The 26,723-nt window shown below is 54.3% G+C and overlaps 1 protein-coding gene across 4 annotated transcripts in view; it reads right to left on the minus strand.

The window, feature by feature from the left end:
- Positions 1–4,888: 4,888 nt before the first annotated feature.
- SPECC1L (sperm antigen with calponin homology and coiled-coil domains 1 like) overlaps positions 4,889–26,723 on the minus strand; it is a 120,169-nt gene continuing 98,334 nt past the window's right edge. For all 4 annotated transcript variants that reach the window (XM_061169082.1, XM_061169081.1, XM_061169079.1 and 1 more), the window contains 3 exons: positions 8,901–9,017; positions 8,296–8,355; positions 4,889–6,873 (listed from right to left, as the gene is read on the minus strand). In XM_061169082.1, the coding sequence (XP_061025065.1) occupies positions 6,784–6,873; positions 8,296–8,355; positions 8,901–9,017 (267 nt within the window). In that variant the 3' untranslated portion in view covers positions 4,889–6,783. The remainder of the gene's footprint in view (positions 6,874–8,295; positions 8,356–8,900; positions 9,018–26,723) is intronic.

Raw genomic sequence — 26,723 nt, forward strand, 5'->3', positions numbered from 1 at the left:
GGCTGCCCCTGCCGCTTGGGTCCTCCTGGAACCCTGCTGTCCCTCATCATCGGAGCTGAGCGGGTCGGTACCCCTGTGTCATCCCGGGAAGCGTCCTGTGCCTGCTTCTCCTCAAATCTTTCCATGGCTCCCCAGTTCCTGAAGGAGAAAATTCGGCCTCATACCAGGGACCTCAGGGACACGCCTGCCAGCCCGGTCCACAGCCTTGCTCTCCCTCCCTAAGTCTGGTCCCGCGCTGGTGGGGGTGGAGGGCTGGTACCTCAGCTCAAAGATGCCTCTAAGAAGTCAGCCCCAATTCCAGTGATCCCTCCAAGAACTCCTCAGCTCTGGTGCCTGGTCAGGTCCTTCTCCCTCCCCAACTGCTCTGAGCAAAGAGAGGGGGAGTCACCTTCTGCATCCCTGACTAACCTGGAATCTCAGACCCTTGCGCTGGGATTTCATCTTCCTCCCACCCCACAGATCCATGTTGTGGTGATTCCAAATTGGAAACGACCTCACATCCATCCAGCCCCAGTCCAGCCACACAAGGGGACTCCCTTCGACCCTTGAATCTGGACAGAAGTGGAGTAACCCCAGTCCTGTGCACAGCAGGACGAGCCTCTCAGAGGCCAGGGTGTTGGTGGCCAAGGGTTTGCAGGAACCTTGCATTCTCAAACCTCCTGGGACCAGCAGGGTCACGGCGGGGTGGGATGGGGCAGAGAGGGGGTGTTGCTGGCCCCCAGGGTGGAGGCCAGTGGGAGCAGAGGCCGGAGGGAAGGGCGGGTGGGAAGTGGGAGCCTGCACAGGCACTTGGCCAGCTCCTCCATCCCAGGAGCAGAGCCCAAGGTACCAGCCTCCATTGCCTGGCAGCCTCCCCAGCTTGTTGCCGGCCCCATTCAGCCAGCTTGGATCCCCTGCTCCCCGTTTCCCCTGATGTCCAGTGGGACCCCGTCTCCAGGCACAGGGAGGCAGAAAAGGGCATGCTGGGAGGGGCTGGGACTCTGACATGAGAGAAAAACCTGAGACCTCATGGGAAGAGGCACGTGAGAATGTTCAAATTGGGAACCTCCCCGTCCTGATTTCCAACCTCGTCAGCTGCCTTGCCCCGACCCTCCAGTCCAGGCTGTGGTTCAGCCCCAGCTGGCTCTGCCGTCCTCCCCCGCACTCACCTCCACTGAGGAGAATCAGGACCTCGGCTGGGCTTGCCTTAGTTGCCTCACCTGTGAAGTGGGACTGTCGCCTTCCTGCCCTGCCTCCTCTTTAGCTGTGCCAGTCAGACCATGAGGAACCTGGGGAGGTGCTGCCCCACTGAGGGACCCTCCCCCCAGGCCCTTGGCTTCCCTCCCTTGCTTCTGGGCCTTTACATGGGACAAACTCCTACAGCTGGGACAAAACCCTCCTGCCAACATCTGTTGGGCCCGTATTCACTCAAGTCCTCACTCAACAGACATGCAGGGAACAGCTTGAGAGTCACCAGGGGCCCAGACGGGACTATGGGGGTTCATAGGGCAGAGACCAACACTCAGCCAATACTGGGGTCACTCTTGTCCCCTAGTCCCCAGCATGGGTCCCCATGAAGCTCTCCCCTGCCATTTCCATTCTGGGGCCCAATGGCTGTCCTGCCGAGACCTCCCCAGGTGTGGCCTGGCCATGCACACACCTGCCCCCACAATGGCTACATCCAGCGCCCAGGGGCTGAAGGCTTCATTTCTGTAGCTGGCCCTCAGGGCCAGGGTGCCAAAGCCCTTAGAGTTCACTCGTGGGGCCCAGTGGGAAGTGCCTCCTCGGTGTGGGTGCCCCAGGCCTAGGGTGGTCAGCAGGACCTAGCTTGGCTCCAGCCCTGGAGCCAGCTCCCTAGGCCCTGGAACCCACCTGGCCTCGAAGCAGCATGGTCCCCAGCCTTGCTCTACAGCAGCCCCTGTTAGAGATAGGAGGGGGTGGGGGGTTTGCTCCAATGGTCTTGTGTCATTTGCCAGGTGCTTTTGTCCAGGTCCCCAGTGAAGCCATTGCCCAGAGAGCACATGACAGGAAACAGGCACATGGGAGGGCTGTTCACGAACTCTGCCTCCCCCATGGAGCGGATGTGCTCCTCCAGGCCCTCCTGGGGTACCCTCTGCTGCCCCGCCCCCCAAGCCAGCGAGCCCCTTGCCCTTGGCCTTGAGAGTCCTCCTCAGGTGCCAGGCTCGCGGAGCCCTGCAGGCCTGAGGCAGCACCTAGGGTGATGGGCTCAGGGATACCCTGGCCGGCCCCATCTACTACCTCCGGGCCCTTGGTTTCCCTGCCCAGCCTCAAGACAAGCTGTGAAGGCTGTGGGCACCCACCCTTCCTTCCCTCCAGGCCCGGCTCGGCAGGCCAGGCAGGGGGCCAGCTGGGCTCTCCCGCTCCAGAATTCCATTCTCAGACTCCCACCCCCAACCTACTCCCGCGGGCTCTTTGTTCCTATCCAGGATGCACCTGGGTGGCCTCTGGCCCGATTGTTTGCTCTGGGGCCAGCTGGGCCAGAGAAAGAAGGCCAGACCCAGGATGAAGCACCCAGTGGGTGCCGGGGCCAGTGTCCCTGGGAACCGCCAGGCCACCCTGAGGTACTCACCAACTTCTCCTCTAAAGGAGCGGGCACCACACACTTCCTGGGGCTCTGGGATTGAGGAAGTGGGGGGACCTCACGGGACTCCAGTTTATGCTCAGACTAAGGCCCCCAAAAAGCAGAATCATATGAGGAAGCTCCCCAGCCGCCCGCAGCCAGGCAGCTGCAGGACCACCCCATCCTCCAGCCCAGTCCTGGGAAGATGCTTCAGCCCACGATGACTTCTGGTGTCACACGGCAACCCTGCTGGGAACCCTGTGCCTCTGAGTTGATCTGGGTGCATCCCTGTGGATATGGAAACTGAGGCCCAGGTGGGAGTGGGGCCTTGTCCTGGACAATGGTGGCAGGGACAGCCCCTGGCATGCGAGACTTGTCACTCACCAACCTAAGAATGGCCTTAAGCCAGGGCCCCAGGCACCCACACAGCAGCAGCTGCCAGAACATGAAAGCCACCCCTTGCCACTCCCAGGACCCCTGGCTCAGACCTCACCAGGCACCTCCCTCACCGCTTCACAGAGAGCCTGGGAGCACGGTCCAAGGGGGACCCTTCCTGGGGTGACCATATTGCAGAGGTGGGAAGAGCCCCAGCCCCTCACAGGTGTTGGTGGCAGACCTGGGGGAGACCTGGGTGTCCCTGATTCCTGCCTGATGGGTGCTGGTAATGTTCCACCCCGTACTCCTCCCCAGCCCTTCTGGTTCTGCCACCTAAGATTCCAGACCTTGTGGTATCTCCCTCCTTGGAACCCTGGACCCCCGCCCCTACCCCCCACCCCCCCATAATGCAGACATCACCATCCAAGGCCCCTGCCCTGGGCCTGGCACAGCTGGGGTGGCACGGACTGCAGGCCATGTCCAGTTACCCTCTGCCCCTCCCCACAAGCCCCCCAGCTCCTGGCCCTTCCTCCACACCCAGCCTGCTCTCCCAAGTACTCCCCGCCAAGGGGGCGGGTCGAGCCCAGGGAGCGTGGAGCCCTGTCCTCTGTGCACCCACGCTGCCTCCTGCACCAATGACCAGGGCAGCCCAGTGAAGTCCCGGCCTGCTGGGGCTGGCGCCCTGGCCAGCACTATCCCAGCAACCTGGGGCCTGACGAGAAACCGCCCCTCACCCCGACACAGCACGGGGCCTGCAGGCACCAGAGCCCTGATGTCTGTCCCTGTCCCCCACTAAGGGACCACCTCAGACAGAACCTGGCCAACCCTGGGCCACAGGAGTGCTGTGCCGTGGGAGGGAAGCCAGGCCTCCCCAAGCCCAAGAGGACACTCCCCAGTCTGCCCAGCCACGCCGGAGAGGCTCTGGAGGTGAGGAGTCGGTCTGCTCCTGAGGCAGCTGGCACAGCAAGCAGGAGTGTTCTGGGGAGGGACCCCACCCTGCGAGGCAGCAGCTAAAACAGCAGCGCTTCCCCCACTGCCCAGGGTCCCGGGTGGGGTCCCCCACTCCTGCCGCCACATGCAGGGCCCACAGGCCCGTGTCTCAGAGCCTGTGGCCTTGGCTGGACGACCTCCCTGCAGCAGCCAAGGGAGGGAGCTCAGCGTCTTTGGCCCCGGCCACATAGCCCTGGCCACACAGCTGCTGAGTGGGGAGAAGCCGGAGCCGTACCCCGTCCTGCGCTCCGGAAGCCAGGCCACCGCTCTCGGACACACACACCTCCACTCAGCTGGCGGCTCTGGGCCTCCCGGGGAGCGAATCAGTTACCAGATGAAACCCTGACCCTGGGGAGGGGGTCGCAGGCCTGGGAGGAGCGCCCAGGTCTGCCAGTGTGAACAGGAGAGGACGCCATGGCCTCTGCACGTGACCTGTGTCATGTGCAACGTGACGAGGTGCAGTGCTGTTCCCGGCTGTGCTCTGTGGAGTCACTGTCATTCCACACAAGATGCCCAGGAAGAAAGGCTTGATTGGTTGGGTGCCTGTGAGTGGTATAATTATTTTTTTTCTCTATAATTTTATATATTCTCAAAATTATCTCCAAGAAGACACATTTCTAAAAAAACCCAGAAAACCTCAAGGCACCCTCCCCAACCCAGAGCAGCACATGTCTGGGCCACAGGTGGGGGGTGTGGGGGCAGCTCAGGCGGTGCTTCTGGGGCCTGGTGCCCGTTACAGAACCTCCGCGGTCACAAGGCCGCCCAGGCCGCATGGCTCACCTGGGCCATCCCACCCCAGATGCAGGCAGATGGCCAAAGCCTCCCCTGCCCCACCCCACTCAGGCCCCCCGGCGACGTCTCCTGGCCTGTGGGCTCAGGCGCCCTCCCTGCCACAGCCAGTCCCCGGAGGTGGCGAGGGTCCTGTTTACAGCGACCCAGAAAAGCCCAAGCCTGATGTGTCACGACAATTTTAATACATTCAAGAACATTTACTAGAACAAAAACTTAACAGTATCATCAATCAGCAGAAGCTTGTGGTCGAGAGAAAACCAACACTGGTCCTTTTGCAGTAAAGCTTGTGCTTGAAGGGAGGAGGCAGGATGTCTTCCTGGAGACTTCGCAGCAACTGCCACTGGACCCAAAGCACATCACAGCACCACTTCTAGGAACACAGGACCGTCCAGGGTCACCCCTTAAAGCCAACAGTACAAGGATCCTACCAGGAAAAGCGAAATGTCTTGCTTCTGGAACCTTCTCAGCTGTGGATCCATGTGGAAATCGTGGGCAGCCCGGCCACACGGCGTGTTGTCAGAGAGGCGGCTGGGCACCCAGGAAGCCCTCCCTGCAGCCCCCTCTGCCCCGTCACCAACCCCGGGGCCCGAGGCCGGGCAACACCAGCCCCTCAGCAGTGGCCACGCTCCTCCAGAGGACACCGGCGAACCCCCACCCCCAGGCCCTGTAGCAGGAGCCGCCAGGGACAGCGGTGTGAACTGCAGACCCAGGAAAGTCTCCACTGGCCAAAACAGCCGCCTCAACATAATAAATAGGCAAAAACGTGGCCGCAGATCAGGCACACAGGCCGCCATAAGGGCAGATGAGAGAAAAACCAAGTGGAGAGACACTGAAAAGCAACAACTCTCCCCTGACAGTCACTCAGCTGACAGCACAGGTGCCCAACAGGGCAGCAGATGCAAGGACAGAGGCTGTCAGGGAGGAGGGGTCTCCTGTGTGCTCTGGGCTGGGCGCTGCTCTGCAGCTGAAAACAGGCGTTTCACCAGGAGCCTCCCCGGGGGTGGCAGGCGGTGACCTGGGCCAGCGGGCTGCACGTACTGCCTGTCTCACAGCCGCCCTCCGCCCTGGGCTGTCAACTCGTCCGACCCCTGGTCTTGAACCTCCTGCTCACGCATGGAGCTGCAGCCCCCAGGCTGGCTGGGCGGCCTCCCCGAGCCCCCGCCTCGCATTCTGTGGGGCAATGGCCGCTCTTCCTCCTGCTTATTTGTGTTCTGGAAGTGCAGGTCTCAAAACTGTTTGAACCAACAGCGGCTCCCTATTCCCAAGAAGGGCTGAGGGTTGTCATCTGGATGGCGGCGGCAGCCTCGCCTGCAGAACTAAGGCACTTTCTTCCACCCCAGCCAGGAGGGTCACTTCCGAGCGACTCAGGGACTGAAAGCACACCAATCCGGGCCCCTTGACTTGTTCAGCTTTTCCTCCTGTTTCTTGCGACGTCGGTTCTGGCTTTCATCACCTTATGTCCAGATTTTGTTTTATCGCTACACTTACCAAAACAATTTAACTTTGGTACTAAGAGAACAAGAGCCATTTCCCCCCAGTATTGCTCATAAGAAAAAAAAGAGAACTCCTTAGGAAAGATTCCTTTGTCTGGAACCCTGAGGTTGGTGCTGGGTTTCCGAGCCCCTGGAGCTGGAGATTGGCAGAGCCTGAGGGCGGGGGGCACGGTCCGTATCGCCGGCGAGGATGCCCTGTCACACAGGAGGGGAGCAGGGGCCTATCAGGTACCCATTCCCCCCACCCCGCCCCGGTTCTCAGGGGCGAGCAGTTGAGGTGCTGCAGGAAGCTTTCACAACCTAGGGAGCTGCCCGCGCACGAATCCCCTTCCCTAGGTTGGACCGTGAGTGAGCCTTTCCTCCTGCCCCAGTGCTAATGGTTCCCCAATCTCTCCAGCAGGTCAGCGTGTGCGTGGGGCCCTGGCCGCAGAGGCCAGGTGGAAGAGCCTGGCCCAAGCGCGGGCCACACAGGCTGAGTCCCCCGCCTGCCGGGGGCAGGGCTCACACGCTGCGGGGCGGCCGGGGGCAGAGTGAAGGGCGCTGGGTCCGGGGTGACCGTGGGGCCTCGGGTGCTCAGGTCTCAAAGTACTTGTAGATGGCCGTCACGTAGAGCATCACGTTCTGCCAGTCCGGCCGCTCGGTCCCGACCATCTCGTTAATGTCCTGACAGAGGAGAAGAGGCTGGTTAGAGCCCTGGTTGCCTCCCAGCCACAGCACCAAGGGCTCTGGAGGTGGGGGCCTCCCTCATGGGACTTTTGTCCGAGTCTCACTGCACAGGTCAGCGGCGAAGTACCCAGGAAGCTCCTCGCCCTGGGCATAGGCAATGTCCAAGCCTCCCGCCCTGCCCAGGGCTGCCCCTCAAGGCTGGAAGGGGCTGGTCTCTTCTGGGGGAGGGGGAATTGGGCCCTCCTCCCCACCCCTGCCTCTCCTCGCTAACCCCTCCGGCGTCACCTCTGAGTGTCCTTCCCACCAGGCACTGCCTGCCCCACGGTGGGCGACCCCCTGAAGCCCCAGAAGCCACAGTTCTCTGTGTCCTGTGTGGCCCCCGTGGTCGGGGAGACATCAGCTGATGCTGCCGGGAAGCGGGCGGGGGACCCTGGGCTCTGAGACATGCCCGGGAGGCCCCCAAGAAAGACCCGCTGTCCTTGCAGGGCACTGCTCCCAGGGGTCCCATGGGTGCGCGACACAAATGAGCACCAGAGCCAATGGGATGGGGAGAAAGAACACATGTATGTTCAGTGTAAGAATCTCACGGAAAGTTTTTAGGGTGGGGAAACTGCCTGCTTAAATATCAGAATTTTACACATGGTGTAAAATATCCAGATAACGAGAAATATTACGACGACTGTAACTTCTCTCTCTCTATACGATTGAATAGAAGCCACTCAGAAACACGTATTTCTGTGAATTCAGAAGACATATTTATGGAACTCTACAAAAACACTCTTGCAGGGTAAAGATGAGTGCAAATATGCCTTCAAAGCTATTGGCTGTCACAAGGCAGGGTGATGGGTATCCTCGGGGTGGGAGGTGACACTGGGGGTTCCTGACCTGGCCCTGTGGGGTCCTTCACTCTGTGGACCCCCGAGCTGGTGCAACACCCCCGTCACGTTAATTTCATCAGCGTCTCTGGGTGTGGAAGTCTCTGGCTTTGCATTTGGACGAGGTATTTTCTCCCTGGAAGTCAGACTTGGTGACGAGGCAGGAGCCCCCATGGAAACACGTCTGTCCTGAGCTACTGCAGCCCAGAGCACAGCCCTGACCCCAGGGCTCCTCCGCCTCCCTTCCCGCCCTTGAGAAGTGCTCTGGGGCCTTGCCCTGCCCTTCTCTGCCTCTACTTTGACACCCGAGGCAGATCTGCTGGAATGTGCTTTTGACAGCGAAACGTGACCATCCCCCACTCAGGGCGCTTCCTTGGGACACTTGACGGGAGGCATAAAGAGCGCCGGGCAGGGGACCATCTGCACCCCACCCGCAGGACGTCCTTGCGGCTGGTGCAGGGCCCGCAGGGGCCCCGGTCCCCACCCAGCAGCCTCCTGGTCACCAGGCCTCCCAGGGGTCTCTCCTCAGGGGACGGGGGCTCACCAGTGTGGACTTGATGCCGACACTCTCGGCAGCCTGGAAGGCCAGGGTGAAGTTCCTCCGCTGGAAAAGAAACCGTGTGACGGGTGCATGAGCGGGGCCGGGGAGGGCGGCCCGACCAGCCCGGTCCACACCCGTGCCCGCCGCCCCGCCCCTCTGGTGACCAGCTGCGGAGTGACCCCCACACACTTGTTCTTTCCTCTCCGCACAGGAGGGTCACTTTTCACACATCAGCTCTGAGCCGCCCAGCACCCCCAAAGCTAATAAGCAACACCTGTGAAACTGTTTCCTCTCCGTGGGGGTCTTCAAAGGTCGTCTAAAGGACAGGAGGGGCCGATGGGGGTGCACACCAGAGGGCTTGGGCCTGGGTCCTCTCCCAGTGCCCGTCTGGGCAGGGCTGCACCCTGAGCCGGTCGTGGCTGGACGCGGGGAAGGCGGCCTGGCGTGGGTGGCGCTGCCCAGACCACTCTCCTCAAGAAGCCCTGACCCTCAATGTCGTTACCCAGAGAGGCCACTGGGGTGTGCGAGGAGCCAGCAGCTTGCCCCCCCCCCCCACCGCCATGGAGGGCTCTCTCCCCTCCTCGCCCGCCTGCCCTCCATGGCCTCACCTTATCCTGGCTGTTGAGCTCCTGGTAGGGAATGTGGGCGGGCAAGTACGTGTGCAGGAGAGCACAGAAGGCCAGCCCGTCGTTCCAGCTGCTGCTAAAGTTGGTGATGTCGATATTCTGCAGGAAAAGAAAGAAAACACGTGAGCAACACACACCGCGGGCTTCTCAGGAGATGGCCGAGGGGGGCGGAGGCCCCCAGGCCCAGCAGGCTGAGCCTCTGCAGGAAGCACGGCAGGCTGGGGGGCTGGGGGCTGGGCCCAGGACCAGCTGTGTCAGTGACCGGCCCCCACCCTGCACACCAGATCGCTGCAACCACAGCAGCAGAAATTTGAGCCACCCAAACCCTGGCCTGGGAGGACACAGCCGTGGGGGCTTGGGGCTCTGCCTCTGGGGCACCGGGGAGCAGCAGCGCTGTGTTAGGAAGAGCTGTGGTCCAGCCTCCTCCCCAACATTTGCAGGGCATCACAAGCCCTGCACTCTGAGGACCAGCCGCCAGCCTGCACTCCACGCCAAAGACGTGGGGGGTGGGTGAGGCTCCCACAGTGCATCTCCGAGAACCACCTCGACTCTTCGAAGGGGCACCTACTCCATATTCAAATTAAACTGTTCACAACTATAGAAGAAACACGTCATTCAGAGTATTTTATTATATGATAAAGCAATTCAGCTAGAAAGTAGCCTTTACCTTTATTTGCAAGAATCCTTTTGAAGCTGAAACTCCACAATGAAATTTGGAAATTCACACGCTTTATGAAAATGCCGCAAACTGAAAAAGAGAGCACCCCAACCCCCAGCACCTCCTGCTTCATGTCTTACTGCTGTTTCATGCAGCCTTCAAATGCACGAGTCCGCTTCCTGGGTGACTGTGCTCCAGGCGGCAGTCCTCACTCCCCGGGAGCAGCGGCCAAAGAACAACAACGCTATTCACCTCCGTAGGGAGTTCTACAAAGCCTGCCCGCCCGACCCCCTTACAAACCGTTAGGTCCTGACACCAAGTAGGGCCCAGGGACAAAGGGCGGGTGGGGAGGGTGGGGCTCTCCTGACAAAACCAGCAGGTAGTGTGGACACAAACTCTGTCACCAAAAGGAAGCATCTAGCCCTGACTGCAGGCACCCAGGACGCTGCCCTCTGGGGACTGCTCAACCATGACCCTCTGAAGGGCAGCAGCTCTGGGGGCAGTGATCCCAGAGGTCACTCCCTCAGTGGCCGCCAATCTGGCCTGGAGGCCTTGTCCATAAACTGTGGTGAAGAAAGTGATCAGGTTAAGGTGCAAAGGGGCGCAAATCTGCTGACAGCCCCAGGGAAAGGCGGCGGTAAGGTGCAGTGGCCGTGGGCCGTCTGACGCGGCCACCTAAGGGCAGTGCCAGCCACTCAGTGACATCACCGCCCCCCTAAGATGAGGCCTGGGCAGCCCCTGCCTCACTGGTCCCCACACTTGTGACCATGAAGACACCGCCCCGACAGGCTGGCTGCCCTCACAGGCCTCTGCTCTGGCAACAACCACAGTTACGGCCATGGCTAACCTGCCCCTTTGATGTCATCGGGATCTCAAGAAGCAGCCAGCGGGGGCGCTTCAGCCCCACCTGAGAGGAAGCTAGGACCAGGGAAGGAAGTCACCTGTCCAAGGTGTGGGGCTGGTGGCTGGGAGGACAGGGCCGGGAACCCTGGTCCCCAGCATCCTCCGGGCCATGTGTCACTTTAATTCTCATAAACCCCAGAAGCGTTTTTCCATGAGGAGGCTCAGGTCACAGATGATTCCTGTGGGATTATTCCTCCCAGTCGTCAGGGCCAAACGCCCTGACAAAACAGCCAGGACAGCGTGGGCAGCAGGGAAGGAGCTTCTTCACGACGTGTCACAGCTCCGCACGGGGCTGAGTGTAGCTTACGGCAGGCAGGCCGAGGCTCCGACCCCTGTCCGCGGGTCACATGCACGCCTGGAGGAAAACAAATCTCTACTTCCTGCCGCTAGGCCTGATCTGGCGGAGCCGCCTACGTGCCTGGCCTCACCGGCCTAAGGCAAAGGCCCCAGCACCAGAGAAAGCGGCTGTGCCCCAGCTCCCAGCTGTGGGAACCCGGCCATCCAGCTTCCTCCAAACAGACCAGACCCCCAGCCTGGACCTCGCAGTCAGAGCAGCGCCTCGTGAATGAGGCACCCCGAGGAGACAGTGGGCCTGGGGCCCCAGGGCAACGATGACCAACTTCCAAATCAAAGCAACCAAAACCCAGATCACTGCCCTGCCCCCTGCGAGATGGAGGGGGCCCGGCCAGTGCGGCCCCGACCCATCCAAAGATGCTGGGGAAGCAGCCAGGCCCTGACACAGGGGTGGGCGGGGAGGCGGGGAGGCCTGCACCCTCTGCTCCCATCTCACCATCTACTTCAGTGTTTTTCATGTTCAGGGCTGAAAAATCAAACTATTGATACTATGAAATAACACAGACGGAACACAGAAAAGCACGGAGACAGCAAGGCTGTCTCCAAAGCTGAAAAGCACAGGGAAGGTGGGATGTTCCCAGCCTCCTGTCTGTGCTCTGGGCCCCACGGCTGTCACAGCGTATTAATAAAGGGACAGGATCCATAGAAAGAAATAAATGCGCGGAAAGGTACAAAAACTGTATGAAATTGCCAGAGAAATGGCCGTTCCCACGGGAGCCACCCCCTCCCACTACCGGCTGTGCCCAAACAGGGACCACAGGGAACTCTAGGCCCCGGGGGTGAGCAGCAGTGGGCAGGGGACCCGGGCCCCACCCCATCCGGTTTCCTGAAGAAGAGCGCAGATAACAAGCTCCTGCAAAATCATTCAACACCCCAGGCGGGAGGGACGGCGGCGCTACGACTGCTCATCGCAAAGCAACTCAAACGCCACGGGGACGTGCATGGACCGTCTCTGCAGGCCTGTGAGGACACCAGAGCCGCAGCCCTCCAGGGTGGTGCAGGAGACCTTGGCCTTGGAGGGAGCCAGAGTGCTGACCCCCAGCGAGACACCCTCAGGCCTGCAGGCAGGGGCCCGGGTATGAGTCGTCTGGGGCTGAGCTGGGAGCAGGGGACATCAGGGTGGCGGGTCGGGAGGGGAAGTGAGGGCTACAGAGGCTCCGGAGAAAAGCAAACTGGACTTGGGGAATGACTGGCTGTGAGGAAGGAGAGAGCCTGCAGTCTGTGCCGGCAGAACTGGACAGCAGGGCCCTCCAGTGACGCACGGCTCACTGGGGGGAGGTACTCCCGACAATTACGTCTGTGGCACCCAGGGAGGTGCCTGGTGCTGACACGAGGGTCTGCAGCTGGGGACGCAGTGTAGGGGGGTTGCCGGGAGTGGCCGGAGCGGACAGTGCGCAGGAGGGAGGCCTCAGACCAAGCCCCTCAGTATAAGGGTCAGGCAGAGGAGAACCGCCTTCAACGGGACACAGGGGAAGGCCCAACAGGCGGGACAAACCAGAAGCCAAAGGAAGAAGCGTCAGAACTGGGAGGGGTCAACAGCATCAGTGCTGCCAGAAAGCCCGCTGAACAAGGCAGCGCTCAGGGCGCCACGGGTCACAGTGAGCAGGTCGCCAGAGGAGGAGCGCCACACACCACAGCACAGGGCACATCATCTGCACAGCCTCGCAACTCTCACAGATAGACCCCTTCACGTATTTCCTTCACAAAGTTGTCTAGAAATGAAATTTCTGTTTTCAGAAAGTGGTACTTCCAGTGAAGAGGAAGTTCCTTGACTATGAGACCCGTCTTCCAGTGCGTTTCTCTCTGAAGCAGCTGCAGGGTCAAGGACCTTCCACCCTATGGGCCCTGACACCACAGCTCTGCAGGTGGCCGGCTGACCTCTTTTCAAAAAATACTCGTAGAGCCAAAACTGGTGCTTTTTGAGGGGAACATGCACACTAACGGGAGGACTTTCTTCTCACTATTCAAAGGCAATGCCAAGCTCTCTAAGAATGAAACAGTTTTCTTTTAAAATAGAGACACATAGTAATTATAATACAAATTGCTAATTAATGAATTCAGATTTCGCATTTAGCTTTCAGGTGTCTTCAGGGCTTTGCTACTGCACAAGATAAGTCTAAGTTTGGACAAAAACAAGAGGGTTACGGGATGGGCCAGAGCAAAAATTCAAAAAAGCCTTGAGGGACTTCCCTGGTGGCGCAGTGGTTAAGAATCCACCTCCCAATGCAGGGGACACGGGTTTGAGCCCTGGTCCGGGAAGATCCCACATGCCGCGGAGCAACTAAGCCCGTGCGCCACAACTACTGAGCCTGCGTTCTAGAGCCCGCGAGCCACAACTACTGAAGCCCACGCGCCTAGAACCTGTGCTCCGCAATAAAGAGAAGCCACCACAATGAGAAGCCCGCGCACTGCAACAAACAGTAGCCCCCTCTCGCCTTAACTAGAGAAAGCCTGCGCACAGCAGCAAAGACCCAACGCAGCCAAAAAATAAATAAATAAATAAATAAATTTATTATAAAAAAAAGCTTTTGAGCACAGACTCAAATGAGGTGCTTCACCCCATTTTCCTTCCATCCAGGAAGGGCCGACGGTGATCTGTAGGCAGATGGCTGTGGCCTGTGCACAGGGCCCTCAGCTGCCCTCTTCATCTCACCAGAGCTCAGACTCCCCTGGCCCCCGCTGCCCTCGGCGGGCAGCTTCCCGAGCTGGGACATGTGCCCTCCCCGCTCCTGCGCCCTTAGATGCGGCCTGTCCCTGCCTGTGGCAGCAGGTGAGTCCCACCTCTGTGCATCGAGGGTTGAGGGCTGGAGTCTGAGAGCCAAGAAGTTACACAAATCTCCACAAAAAAAGATTAAGAATAGGTCATAAAACATCTTAAAATGTTTTAATGTGTCTGAAGTTTAATTAAGGGCCATAAAATGCACCCCCAAATACCACATAGTTGTTAAGGTTCTGATCTATTTAAGGAAATGCCATTTTTTGGGGCATAAGGCAAAAGGCCAAAACCCATGATTCATCTCTGCAACACTCACGGCACCACTTCCTCCGCCGTCTCAGCCGCCGTGGTGGGATCCCCCCGTGACCGTGACTGAGTACACCGCCCGCCTTCGGGAGGCAGGACAGAGCCACAGACAAACCCCTGTCCACGGGGCCTCGAGGCCTCAGCCCTGGGCCGAGGGGCAGGGTTTGGAGGGTGTTAGGGAATCTGGTTGAGGAGCGGGGGGGGACGCAGTGCCTAGAAGAGAGGGAAAAGCCACCAGGAGGCCGGTTTTAGCGCTCCGGGAGCGACTGTTAGCGGGAGGCCCCAGAGGCCCCGGGAGGAACACGCAGCACCCTGCTGGTGCTGGGGTGCCCGCGCTGGCTGCACATCTGAGGTGCTGCCTGGGGCCTCCACGCTGTCTCCTGTTTGAAGTTGAGCCAGGCTCTGCTCCAGGTCAGAGGAGGGGGGAGATGGCAGGGGTCTGGGGAGAGTCTTAGGCCCGCTCGTCGCGATGTCCATGTCGGGACGTGTGTAAAGTGGGAGGAAGGAAGGAAGGACGCCAGGGCAGGCAGCCCAGGGGGCCAGCGACCCCGGAGACAGGCCTGCATCTTGTGCCCTGTGCGGGGAGGGTTCCAATAAGGGCCTCAGAATCACGGGCAAAACCTTTTCAAGGTGACACCTCTCAGCCATCCGCTGGAGAGGCTGATCTGGCCAGTCTGGGCACCATTCTCTGTAAAGTTCCCCAGATGCCCTGAGTGTGCAGCCAGGAGGCAGGACCACCGACCCGAAGACCAAAGGCAGCTGGAAACGTGATGGACGGGACATCCCAGCACGAGGCCTGGCCGGGCCTGCTGGACCTCACTCAGGACCCTGTGCGCTGGGGAACCAGGCCAGGATCAAGCACTGGACGGAACCTTCCTGACCAGACTGGACATAAGGCAACCAAACAGCCGATGGAGGAGCCTGTCTGAAAAGAGGAATTCCTGGGACAGACGGAGCGAGACCAGCACTGTTGGGCGACCGCAATCAGCAGCGGTAGCGAGCCGGCCCCCTTCCCCTCTACCTGGACGGACAGACACAACTCCACATGAGGGGCTTCTGCCGGAAATCTGAGCTGGAATCAGATCCAGCCTCGAATCTACTACCAGTTTATACCAGGGACAGCACTGCAGGGCTGTCAACACCAAACCTAAAATGCAGACGCTCCACAGGACACAGTCTAGTTCCTTCCAAAGACAAACTGAAAGGAAACAAAAAGAGGGATGGGAGTTTTAAGATTTAAACAGACTTAAAAGAGGCATATTATCCAAACGCAACGTGTGAACCTTATTTGGATCTTAAGTCAAGCAAATCAACGGTAAAACTGACCATGATTCATTTGGGAAGTCTGACCTCTGTCCAAATACGTGGTGACACTAAATGGCTGGGACCACCAGGCAGGGGTGGGAGAGCAAGGACTGTGCGCTGACCACCTGGGCCTGGGCGGTGTACTGAGTGTCCTTTTACTATTCTCACAGCTTTAGTGTGTATTTGAAAATTTCCATGAAAACCAAACAAACCTACAACTCAATGACAGACAAACAACCCAATGGCCCAAATATGAAAATAGGCAGAGGATCTGAACAGACATTTCTCCAAAGTCGACGGACAATGGCCAGCAGCACAAGAGAAGATGCTCAACGCTGTTGGTCGCCAGGGAATTGCAAATCAGAACTAGGCTGAGCTACCACCTCACGCCGCCAGGATGAACAGTACTCGGAAAACTGGAAACAACAGATGCTGGTGAGGATGTGGAGAAACCAGAGGCCCTGTACTTGCTGCTGGGAACGTAAGACAGTGCAGCTGCTGCGGAGCAGTGTGACGATTCCTGGTCACTTACACGGAGAATCACTGTGCGCCCCAGTGAGGCCACTCCTTGGGGACAAACCGAGAAGACCTGAAGATGGCATGGACACAAATCCCCCACACGAGTGCCCACAGCAGCACAGGAGTCCGAAGGTGAAAGCAACACAAACGTTTACCAACCGGAAAATGGATAAACAAAACGGGCAGCATCCCCACGATGGGGAGTTTTCGAGCCACAGAAAGGAACGATACATGCTACAAAGTGGATGAATCTGGAAACATTACGCTGAGTGAAAGTGAGACACAAAGGCCACAAATTATATGACTCCATTTATATGAAACACCCAAAATAGTGAAATCCAGAGACAGAAAGCAGATGTGTGGTTGTCAGGGGCTGGGGCCCAGTTCTCGATGAGAAGTTCTGGAACTAGAAAGTGCTAACGGACACGCAACAATGCGAATGTACTTAATGCCACTCAACTGTAGACGTAAAAATGGCTAAGATGGTACGTTTTATATTATGTGTATTTTACTACAACTTTAAAAATTGTCTGATGTTCGGAAGTAGCTTATGCTCAGTAAGTCTGTACACCAGGTAGGCCTCACGAGCAACTAACTTACCCACATGTGTTTACTGAAGAAGTTACAGCTCACATGCAATGACTCATGAGTGCATTTTATGGGAATTTACTATGGTCCTGCTCTAAAATTTTTTAATTTCTTAAAAACAAACAGTTAAAGGTAGGGTATCAGTCTGCTTCCTTTACCACCAGGACACACCAAGCACTCTGCTAACTCAAAAGGGACCTGACCCACCGCCCATCCCGGGGATGGCTGTCCAGTGTCCTGGGAGGGAAGGGGCCGCACTGACCTGCAGTGACACTGCCTGACGTGCTCAGGGTGCGAGCACACATCCAGGAAGCAGCTCCAACTACGCTGAAGCTCCACAGAGTCCAAGGTAGAACCATGCACCACAGGCTTAATGTGCTGTAATAGCTCTTTTTAGTCAAACGAACCTATTTTGAGGGGACACTTCATGTCACCCTAAGGGACTGGATTGATGTCCCCACATTTCCCATAAACCCCTCCCAAAGGAAACTTTTTGTGTTGGAGCACACAGGACCCATGAGGTCTGCTGTCTGAAAATTCAGGAAACGGCCACCAGGCAGGGACGGTCGGCAAGAGCCCCTGGTGAGGTCAGTTAAGTCACGAGCACTGGGCAAATCTGAGCAGTTTTATTAGCAGCTTAGGAACTAACGCTGCCTTTTCTAGACTGCGTCTAGCTCTGGCAGGGTTACTACTCACTAAAATGCAATTTCAACCGAAGGAGACACAGTACTCCCAACTGCACCTTCCCTGTGTGTGCTCCAGGGGGGCTTGGGCATAGAGGGAGAAGGGTGGCTGGTCCCAGCCCCAGCGGCCCAGGGAAGTGTTTGAGGAGGAGAAGGAGCACTCCCGAACTGCCCAGGACGGCCTCTTTCAGGGTATTCTTGGGACAGAGGTCACCAGTCTTGTACTCAGGCTCTGAAACATGGATGCAGTGCACTCTGGGTGCTGCGGCCTCGAGGGCCACCCAACATGAGCAGCTCCGACTCGTGGGAGCCCCTGTTCAAACGCCTTCTCCGAGGAAGGGCCCTCAGTCTAGCTGGAGCTCCTGGGGCAGCTCTCAAGGCTCACTCTCCCCCGGCTTATGTCTCAGTTGATGCCTTCTACCGAGCTGAAGGCTCCCTCTCTGCAGAGTAGGAGGCATCGTGGGTTTAGGGTCCCAGGGACCTGGGGCCACTCCTTACAAGGTACAGGGCTGTGGGCACACAGTTTAACTTGGAGGAGTCTCAACTTTCTCATACACAAAATGGGGAAAAGACCCAATTACGAGGATTTAATAAAGTGCCGGCTAGAGCTCGCAGGTCTCGCTCGGCCCCTCATCCGGCCTCCCGAGGCAGTGCTGACCACCTTCCATGACACAGACGGGCGCAGTCCAGGGAGGCCCCGCTGGGTCCGAGTCCCTCTCCTCTAGTCAACACCCAGCCCCTGGGGACCCCTATTTGGGCCGGACATGAAAACTGACAGCTCCGTGAGCGGCCTGTCTCTGTCGTGGGACCACAGCGCCTACGGCCCGAACAGCACCAAGCAACCGGTTCTCTGCTCGGGCTGCAGCTCCGCGAGCGGCTGTTCTCCACTAAGCGCTGAGCAGAACCCTGGGCCGCTTGCAAGGCCCTCCGCAGAGGCTGCTCCAGAGCTGGCTTAAGAGCACTCTGAAGGGAAGGAGAGAAAATCCAGGAAAAAAGGCCTGAGGATCTGAAAGCTTCAGTGTAGCAATGGGCTTTAAAAAAAAAAGTTTCAGTTTCTAAACATGAGGGCTGCTGAAAATAAGACAACACTTTATAAAGCATAAAGGACAGACACAGAGTGCACCTAGACTCATTCAAACACCTTACACTTGAAAAATATAATTTATGCAGAAAAGGAAACTACCACACAGAGACTGCAGCACAGTATTAATCCATCAGAGCAAAGGCGTGGACACAGCACTGCTGGGACCCCGGCAGGGAGGGTGCCCGTGGGGACACACCGCCACCCTCCCAGCCCTCAGAACACCTTCGGAGGCACTGAGACAGAAGGAGAGGCTAGCCTGGGAGGACCACGGACAAGTCTTCCCGTTTCTGAAATTGCAGGGAACGCGTCTGTCTGACCCAGGACACCAGGACGCCCAGGGGCTAGGCAGCCCGCACGTGAAGGGGCCGTGAGGGGAGGAAATGATCCCGGGACAGAGCCGCTCAACACAGTACGCTCACCTCAAGATGAACTCACTTCACTGTCTCCAGCAGGAACTGCTGCTTTCAAATCTGTCAGTGGATTTGTTTCTACACCTACCAGGTACCGTTCTGGCAGAGGGAAAATGGCAAAACATCTAAAATAGGGAACACAGACAGCTGTGGCACCACCCTCTTGTACTTCTCTCCAAAGTCCCAGCTCGATGGTTTACTTACCTGCCCTTGAGGGCAACAAGCAGAGGGAAGTGGGAAAACGCTTCTCTCTGGACCCCGTGGTGGAGGAGCGTGACTCCCCCTTGTCCGTCCCGCTGGGGCCCTGTGCGTGGCGCTGGGCTCCTCAACCCCTGGCTCCTTACTTTTCTGGTTTTCTTTTGCATACAAGTTGGTTTCTTGGTATAAAACATGTTAGGATGCAGCCAGAGAGAGAGAGCTGAGGGCCACGAGGAGGGATACGGTGTCGGTAGAAGTCTGAAGGCCGCTCACGCCTGGAGCCTTCGTGGCACAGTAGTGCACGCTTGTGATCACAAATCTGAGTCATACAAAAGGCGGTCTTATGCCTAGGAAAAGGCATAATTTTAAAAGGCCTGGAAATATTATGTTTCAAAAATAATGTTGGAAGTTCCTTGAGGGCAAAGGTCATGCTCTAGATGGCATTACATCCCTCCTTGTATTCAATGACCTTGTGACGGACACTTCACCAAGAAGGTACATGAATGTATCACAGATAAGCACATGGAAAGACACCCAACACCATTAGTTCACAGGCACCTGCAAAACCAAAACCAAAACCATACACCTACGAGAGGACAGAGGCCGACTGGCCAGGACAGGAAGGAATGAGAGCCCTTGTGCACGTGGGGGAGCGGAGGGGGTGTAGCCACTTGGGAAGACAGTCTGGCAGCTTCTTAAAGAGTTAAACCTATACCGACCGCATGACCCAGCCAACCACTTTCAGATGCCTCCACAAACGCCTGCACCAAATGTTCACGGGAGCTTTCCTCACAACAAGCAACAACTGGAACCAGACAAATGTCCACCAACAGCCAAATGGATAACAAATTATGACATATTCATAAAACGGACTACTCTTCAGGAATAAAAGGAAATGAATTATTGATATATACAACAATATAAATGAATCTCAAAATAATTATGCTCAGTGAGAGAAGCCAGACCCCTCCCCAAATTGCACACACTATGATTCCATTTATACAAAATTATAAAAAATGCAAACCCTGCAGGGACAGCAGGACGACCGGCATGCAAAGGCGCCTGAGGAAGCTTCCGAGGAGGTGGAGATGCTCATCTCACATGGGGACGGTTTCACAGGTGTGTTTCATCAAGTTGTAAAATGTAAATATGTGCAGCAGTAGTGTCCATTTTGTACTGTACAGAAACTCCAAACCACTGTGTTATGCATCACAGTGCTGTGGGTCTACTATACTTCAAAAACGAACAAACAAACGCACAGAAAAACAGATCAGATTTGTGGTCACCAGAGGTAAGGGTGGGGGAGGGGGAATTGGAGGGTACAAACTTCCAGTTTCAAGATAAATAAATACTAGGGACGGAACATAAACATGATAAATAAAATTAACATTGCCGTATGTTATATATGAAACTTGAGAGAGTAAGTCCTAAGAGTTCTCAACATAAAAATATTTTTCCCTTTTACTTTATATCTATACATGATGGACGTTCACTGAATTTATTGTGGTCATCGTTTCATGATGTACGTGAGTCAAATCATTATGCTCTACACCTTAAATCTATACAGTGCCGTATGTCAATTCTACCTCAATAAAACTGGAAGAAAAAATATATGTAGTAATAACATGTCAATTCTACCTCAATACATTTGTTTAAAAAAAAAAGGGCATCCCAAAGCCACAAACACATTCAGATTTAGGTGCTACACAGGCTCTCTCAGTTTTTAATCTTTTCCTCTTATTCCTGGTGTTTTGGAGTTTTATAACTGAATGCAGTGCAGGGTTAAACCATGGCAGAACCCGCCCCAGGCCAGTGACTTACGGGAGGTGCTGTCTGCTGGACACCCACGGTGGGCTCCAGCGAACCCCAGGGCACCTCTGCTTGCACAGCGGGAATCCTTCACCTCTTCACCAACTGTCACTGCTCCACCCAGGCTCCCTCTCACCTGTGAGCCAGTGTTTTTAAAAATCATTACCAGGTTCTGCCAGGTTCATGTCACATTATTAGCGTCTCTACTTCCTTAAATAAGACAAAGCCATCTCTGTGGCAACCTGGACTCTTGAGAAACAGCCTGATGGTATTTCTGCCCTGCATCCTCTTCAGAGTCTCACTGCCCATCAGGAGGTGGGGTCTACTTCCCTCCCCTGGAGCCAGGCAGGCCTCTGCCCCCAGGTCATGAAAGGCAAGGGGCCGTTACCTGTCCCTCTCTTGGGACCTTTGCCCTTGGATCGCGGCCAGCACGCTGTGAGGAAGCCCTGGCCACAGGGAGAGGTTGCACGGAGGTTTCCGGTCACAGCACCAGTGAAAGTCTCAACCACCAGAGGTGTGAGGGCGGGAGCCTGCAATGGAGCAGAGGTGAACCGCGCCTACTGTGCCCTACCCACCGTACGTGTATGAGCCAAGTCAACGCCACGCTTACTGTAAGTCACCCACTCTTGGTGTGGTACCTGTTACATAGCAGGAGATTACAGACCGGCCTCCTTTCTCCTGGGTCTGAAGAGCCCAAATGGAAAGGAAACCAGGTTCTCTTTCCTCTTCCCTACAGAATCTAATGGTTAATTACCCTTTCCATAGTTATATGTGTACCATGAGGCAGCAATGGAGCATCTTCACAAATAATCTGCTTCTACAAATGAAGAGGTCACCCTGAATTTCCCGAATGACCTCAGGCTAAACTCATTTGTGAAAACCCAGAGCATCATGTACGTAATGAAATTAACCCGTCAAATCTCAACTCCTCTGTGGACTTCACATCGTTATGCTGGCACCCCATCCAAAGTCAATGAAGCACAAGAAGAAAAAAAAGGCTACTCCCTCACAATGTAAGGGAGTAAAGACTATGCATGCTACCAGAGATGATACATAAAGATTATGTGACCCAGACAATTTAATGATTCTGCTTTTAGCAAAATAATTAAGCAGCTCTTGAAAATGTTACTTTTCTGATTTATCTTCTATTTCTCAGCATTACTCATATAATAAAAAGACCTACTTACTGGAAACTTACTGGAGTCTGGGGCACTGCTGGGGAAGCAGGACAGCTTGGTAGGAAGAGCCTGGGGCTGGGTGTCGGGAGACCCTACAGCAAGAGCTCAGGCTGCAAGCACCCCGCTGGCTTGCAGCTTCCTCCCTATGGAATGGAAGCCCCATCTTCACGATTTCTAGGGGCCGTCTCAAGTCTGACTTTCTCCAACTTCTGAGAATGGAATTTTGGATGCTGATTCCGATGAAGCACTTCAAACTTTATCTAAGCAAATGCACTCCTGAGACAAGTATCTTAAATCTAACTAAGAGCGCTGGTGACCAAACCGTCGACCACACTCAGCAGGCTTCTCTCTATCCTCATGGGAGTTACACGGGAAGAAGGAAGGGCAGAGGAGCAGGACCCCGAGTCACAGAGTCTGTGACTCCGCGGAAACTGTGGAAACTCCGTGGACCCCTCCCACCTCTGCACTTGCACAAGCCCATCCTGTTGGTGAGGTCACAGCAGGCATATCTGAGAGGCTGTTGCTTCTGTGTACTGACCACGGCTCCGCCCGGCAGCTGGAAGGTCAGCTCTACTGAACATCTTCCCGAATGTATGGACCCCGAATGTGGCTCTGAAAGACGTTCCCAATCAGAAAGGCGAGAATCAGTGTTTAAGAACCAGAGCTGTGTGTGATTCCCACACCCTCTCACCTGCGTAGGAAAACCTAACTGGTGTCACAGGGGGAAACCTGACTGAGTAGTGTCACTTACCTCACACTAAAACAATGATCAAACTAATTTATCTCAATGTTACTAAGCAATTTAAAAATTATAGCCCTGACATTTCTGGAAATAGAGGTTAACAGTTGCTGTCAAATCATGTTTAAACAGAACACAAGAAGTACATCGTGATTCTGGGAAAACTTTGTTTCCCAGCTGCTATGTTTGGCACTAAGAGGAATCCCTAAAAACAGGAAGCAGTCCTCTCACTCCACTGTGACTGCCGTGCAGAGCACAGCCCGAGCCGCGCGCGCTCTGCTCCCAGGGGCGCCTGGTGGACAAGTGACCTTGCTCAGCTGCTGCAAGCTTTCTGGATAGAGACGGCGTGTCATCAGGTCAGAGGACAATTAGACTAGCAGCTTTAATCGCTTCACTGGAGAGAACCTGTGAGTGTATGCAAGTCCACATAAAGAACGGGTGGGACCACAAATCTGGCCATTCTTTTTCCCTTTGTTCAAGTATTTTAAACCCCTGGAACACAGTGATATTTACAAACAATAAGATCTTTCTGTATGGGAACTTAGTTTCCATGCAAAGTGACAATGTAAAACAAAAAAATTTAGACTTCCAACCTAGATCTGATTCAGATCAAAACCCTTATCTACTGCCTGCACCTTTTTTATTTTTAACTCTGGGAAGCCGTCCCTGTGGCCTGAGACTCCAGATACAGCAGAGGAAATCAAACCAACTTTAAGCTTTGCTCTGAGCTTCAGGGATCCTGAATGCATTCTTTCAACTGGACCCTATCCACTGGCAGAGCCCCTAGCTTTCCTAACCTTCCCGTTCTGCCCTCCCCCACCCCAGCACTAACTCCAATCACAAAGAGAGGATGCTAGGAAGGTGGAAGGGGAGAGAGAGAAGGGAGGATGGGGAAAGTGGCACTTGTAGCGTCTTCCCGAGAGAGACTGAAGACCTCCTTAAAAAGGGAGGGGAGTATCCACAGCAGTAACGTTCCACCCGCACCCTCAGACAGACCAGGGGAGGAGGGGTTGTGTGTAGAGGAGCTGCTCTCTTCCCCGGCCCCTCCCAGCATGCAGTGACCAAGAAGCATCAGAAGGAACCTGGGTCTCTGGGGCCAATCTCTCCCGGGGATGAAGGCTGCCTTTACAGCTTCCAAGCAGTGGCCTGGGGAGGGTGCAGCACCGGCGCCCGGGCCGTATGGGCAGACACCAGCACGCTCCCCGTGGACACGGCACACGGCCCAAGGAGGGAACTTCCTTTCTCCTACTTTCTACAGACCGTCTACTATTTCAAAGGAGCTGGGAAGGACCAAGCTATTTTTATCTGGCCATTCATTCTCACTCTACTCTCTTCAACCCACAGGGACACACAATTCTGGGAGAATTTGTTGCTGCTTACTGAAAAAGGGTCAGGAAATAAAGAAGAATCCCAAAAGGAAGCACGCTAGGAGACTCCAGCTGTGGTGGAGCAGAGGCCGACAAATCCTCTCCTAAAAAAAACATGGAACTGGACAAACCGGTCAAAAATAATCATTTCAGGACTCTGGAAATCAATCAAAGGAAATAAATTAAGAAGCATTATTCATGAAAAGGGACTAAAACTTCCGGTAAGAACAGAAAGTCTGTGGCTCTCTCACCAGAAGCTGCCCTCATTACTGTTCTTCTTTTAGGTTTTTTAAAAAATAGCACTGTATAAAGGAATAATTATAACACTGTACTATTGGGTTTATAACACAAATCTAAAATATATTGACAATCACAGCACAAAGGAAGAGCAAGGAAATGGGGCTACACTGGAGCTATATTTTACCAAATTAAGTCAGAAAAACCTTAAGTAAACTCTGATAAGATGTACATTGTAATCCCTAGAGTAATCGTTAGGAAAATAACTTTAAAAATAGCAATATGGTAATACTCAGCTATATGCTACCTATCAGAAACACACTAGAAAAATATACACCATGCTAAATGTAATCAAAATAAAGCCAGAGTGGGTGTATCAGACAAAGGAGACTTCAGAGCAAAGAATATTATCAGGGATAAAGAAGGTCATTTCATAATGACAGAGGTCAATTTCTCATCCTTAACATTTATGTACCTAATAACAGTTTCAAAATACACAAAGCAGAAACTATTAGCACTGCAAGGAGACAGAAAATCCACAACTTCAAGTCAAGACATTCCAATACCCCTCACTCAACAGCTGACAGAGCAAGGACACAAAGTAGCTGAAGATACAGAACATGATGACAACACTCTCAACCAACAGGCTCTAACTGACATTTAAAGAACATTTTTTCCAACAACAGCAGAATAGTATTTTTAAAAATTATATACCATGTTCTGGGCCACAAAATGAGTCTCGAAAAATTTAAAAGAGATTCAAGTTACAGAGAGTACATTCTCTGACCACAATGGATTGAAGTTAGAAATCAATAACAGAAAGATCTCTGGAAAATCCTTAAGTGTTTGGAAACTAAATAACATACTTCTATATAACCCATGGGTCAAAGAAGAAATCAAAAGGGAAATTAAATTAGTAAGTATTTTGAACTGAATGAAAAAGAATATACCATATATCAAAGTTTGTGGGATACCACTAAAGTAGTAAGTACTTTGGCGGAAATTTCTAGCAATAAGCATCTATAGCAGAAAAAACCTTCAAATCAAGACAACAACTTCTACCTTAAGAAACTAAAGAAGAGCAAATAAAACCCAAGGTAAGCAGAAGAAAGAAAATAAAAAGACCAGAGTACAGATCAATGAAACAGAAAAACAAAAACAATAAAGAAAATAAATAAAATTAGGGACTTCCCTGGTGGTGCAGTGGTTAAGAATCCGCCTGCCAGTGCGGGGGACATGGGTTCAAGCCCTGGTCTGGGAAGATCCCACATGCTGCGGAGCAACTAAGCCTGTGCACCACAGCTACTGAGCCTGTGCTCTAGAGTCTGCGAGCCACAACTACTGAGCCCACGTGCCACAACTACTGAGCCTGCGCGCCTAGAGCATGTGCTCTGCAACAAGAGAAGCCACCGCAATGAGAAGCCCGCACACCGCAACAAAGAGTAGCCCCTGCTTGCCACAACTAGAGAAAGCCTGCGTGCAGCAACGAAGACCCAATGCAGCCAAAAATAAATAAATAAATAAATAAAATTAAAAACTGGTTCATTGAGAAGGTAAATTTGATAAACCTTTAGCTAGATTAATCAGGAAACAAGAGAGAATATACAAACTGCAATATCAGGGATCAGAGCAGAGACAACACTTCAGATTCTACAAATATCTAAAAGATAATAAGGGAATGTTATGATCAACTTTATGGCAATAAATTCAACAACTCAGATGAAATGGACAGATTCCTTGAAAGACTCAAACAACCAAAGCTCACTCAAGAAGAAACAGATAACCTGAATAACCCCAGAGTTACTAAAGAAATTGGATTTGTCATTAAAAACTTTCCCACAAAGAAAACCCCAGACCCAGGTGGCTTCACTGGGGAATTCTACCAAACATTTAAGTAGGAAATAATACCGATTGTACATAAACTTTTCCAGAAAAATAAAGAAGAGAGACTTTTTTTTTTTTTAATTTATTTTTTTTTATTTATTTTTGGCTGTATTGGGTCTTCGTTTCTGTGCGAGGGCTTTCTCTAGTTGCGGCGAGCGGGGGCCACTCTTCATCGCGGTGCGCGGGCCTCTTACTATCGCGGCCTCTCTTGTTGAGGAGCACAGGCTCCAGACGCACAGGCTCAGTAATTGTGGCTCACGGGCCCAGTTGCTCCGTGGCATGTGGGATCTTCCCAGACCAGGGCTCGAACCCGTGTCCCCTGCATTAGCAGGCAGATTCTCAACCACTGCGCCACCAGGGAAGCCCAAGAAGAGAGACTTCTTACTAACTCATTCTGTGAGGTCAACATTACCCTGATACCAAATCCTGCTAAAGACATAAAGAAAACTGCAGACCAATATCCTCATAAACATAGATGCAAAAATTCTAAACAAAATTTTAGCAAATCAACAAGACAGAAAAAGGATAATACGTCATAACCAAGTGGAGTCTATCCCAGGAATACAAGGTTGGTTTACTACTTTTTAAAAAATAAATCACCTTAAACAACTGGAAGATCAAAGAAGTCACAAGGAAAATTAGAAAATAATTAAAGACAATTGAGGGACTTCCCTGGTGGTGCAGTGGATAAGACTCCATGCTCCCAATGCAGGGGGCCCGGGTTCGATCCCTGGTCAGGGAACTAGATCCCACATGCATGTGCAACTAAGAGATCGCATGCCACAGCTAAGGAGCCTGCGAGCTGCAACTAAGGAGCCTGCCCGCCACAACTAAGACCCAGTGCAACTAAATAAATTAAAAGACTCA

Source organism: Eubalaena glacialis, chromosome 15 (genome assembly GCF_028564815.1).
Source record: "Eubalaena glacialis isolate mEubGla1 chromosome 15, mEubGla1.1.hap2.+ XY, whole genome shotgun sequence".
Lineage (NCBI taxonomy): Eukaryota > Metazoa > Chordata > Mammalia > Artiodactyla > Balaenidae > Eubalaena > Eubalaena glacialis.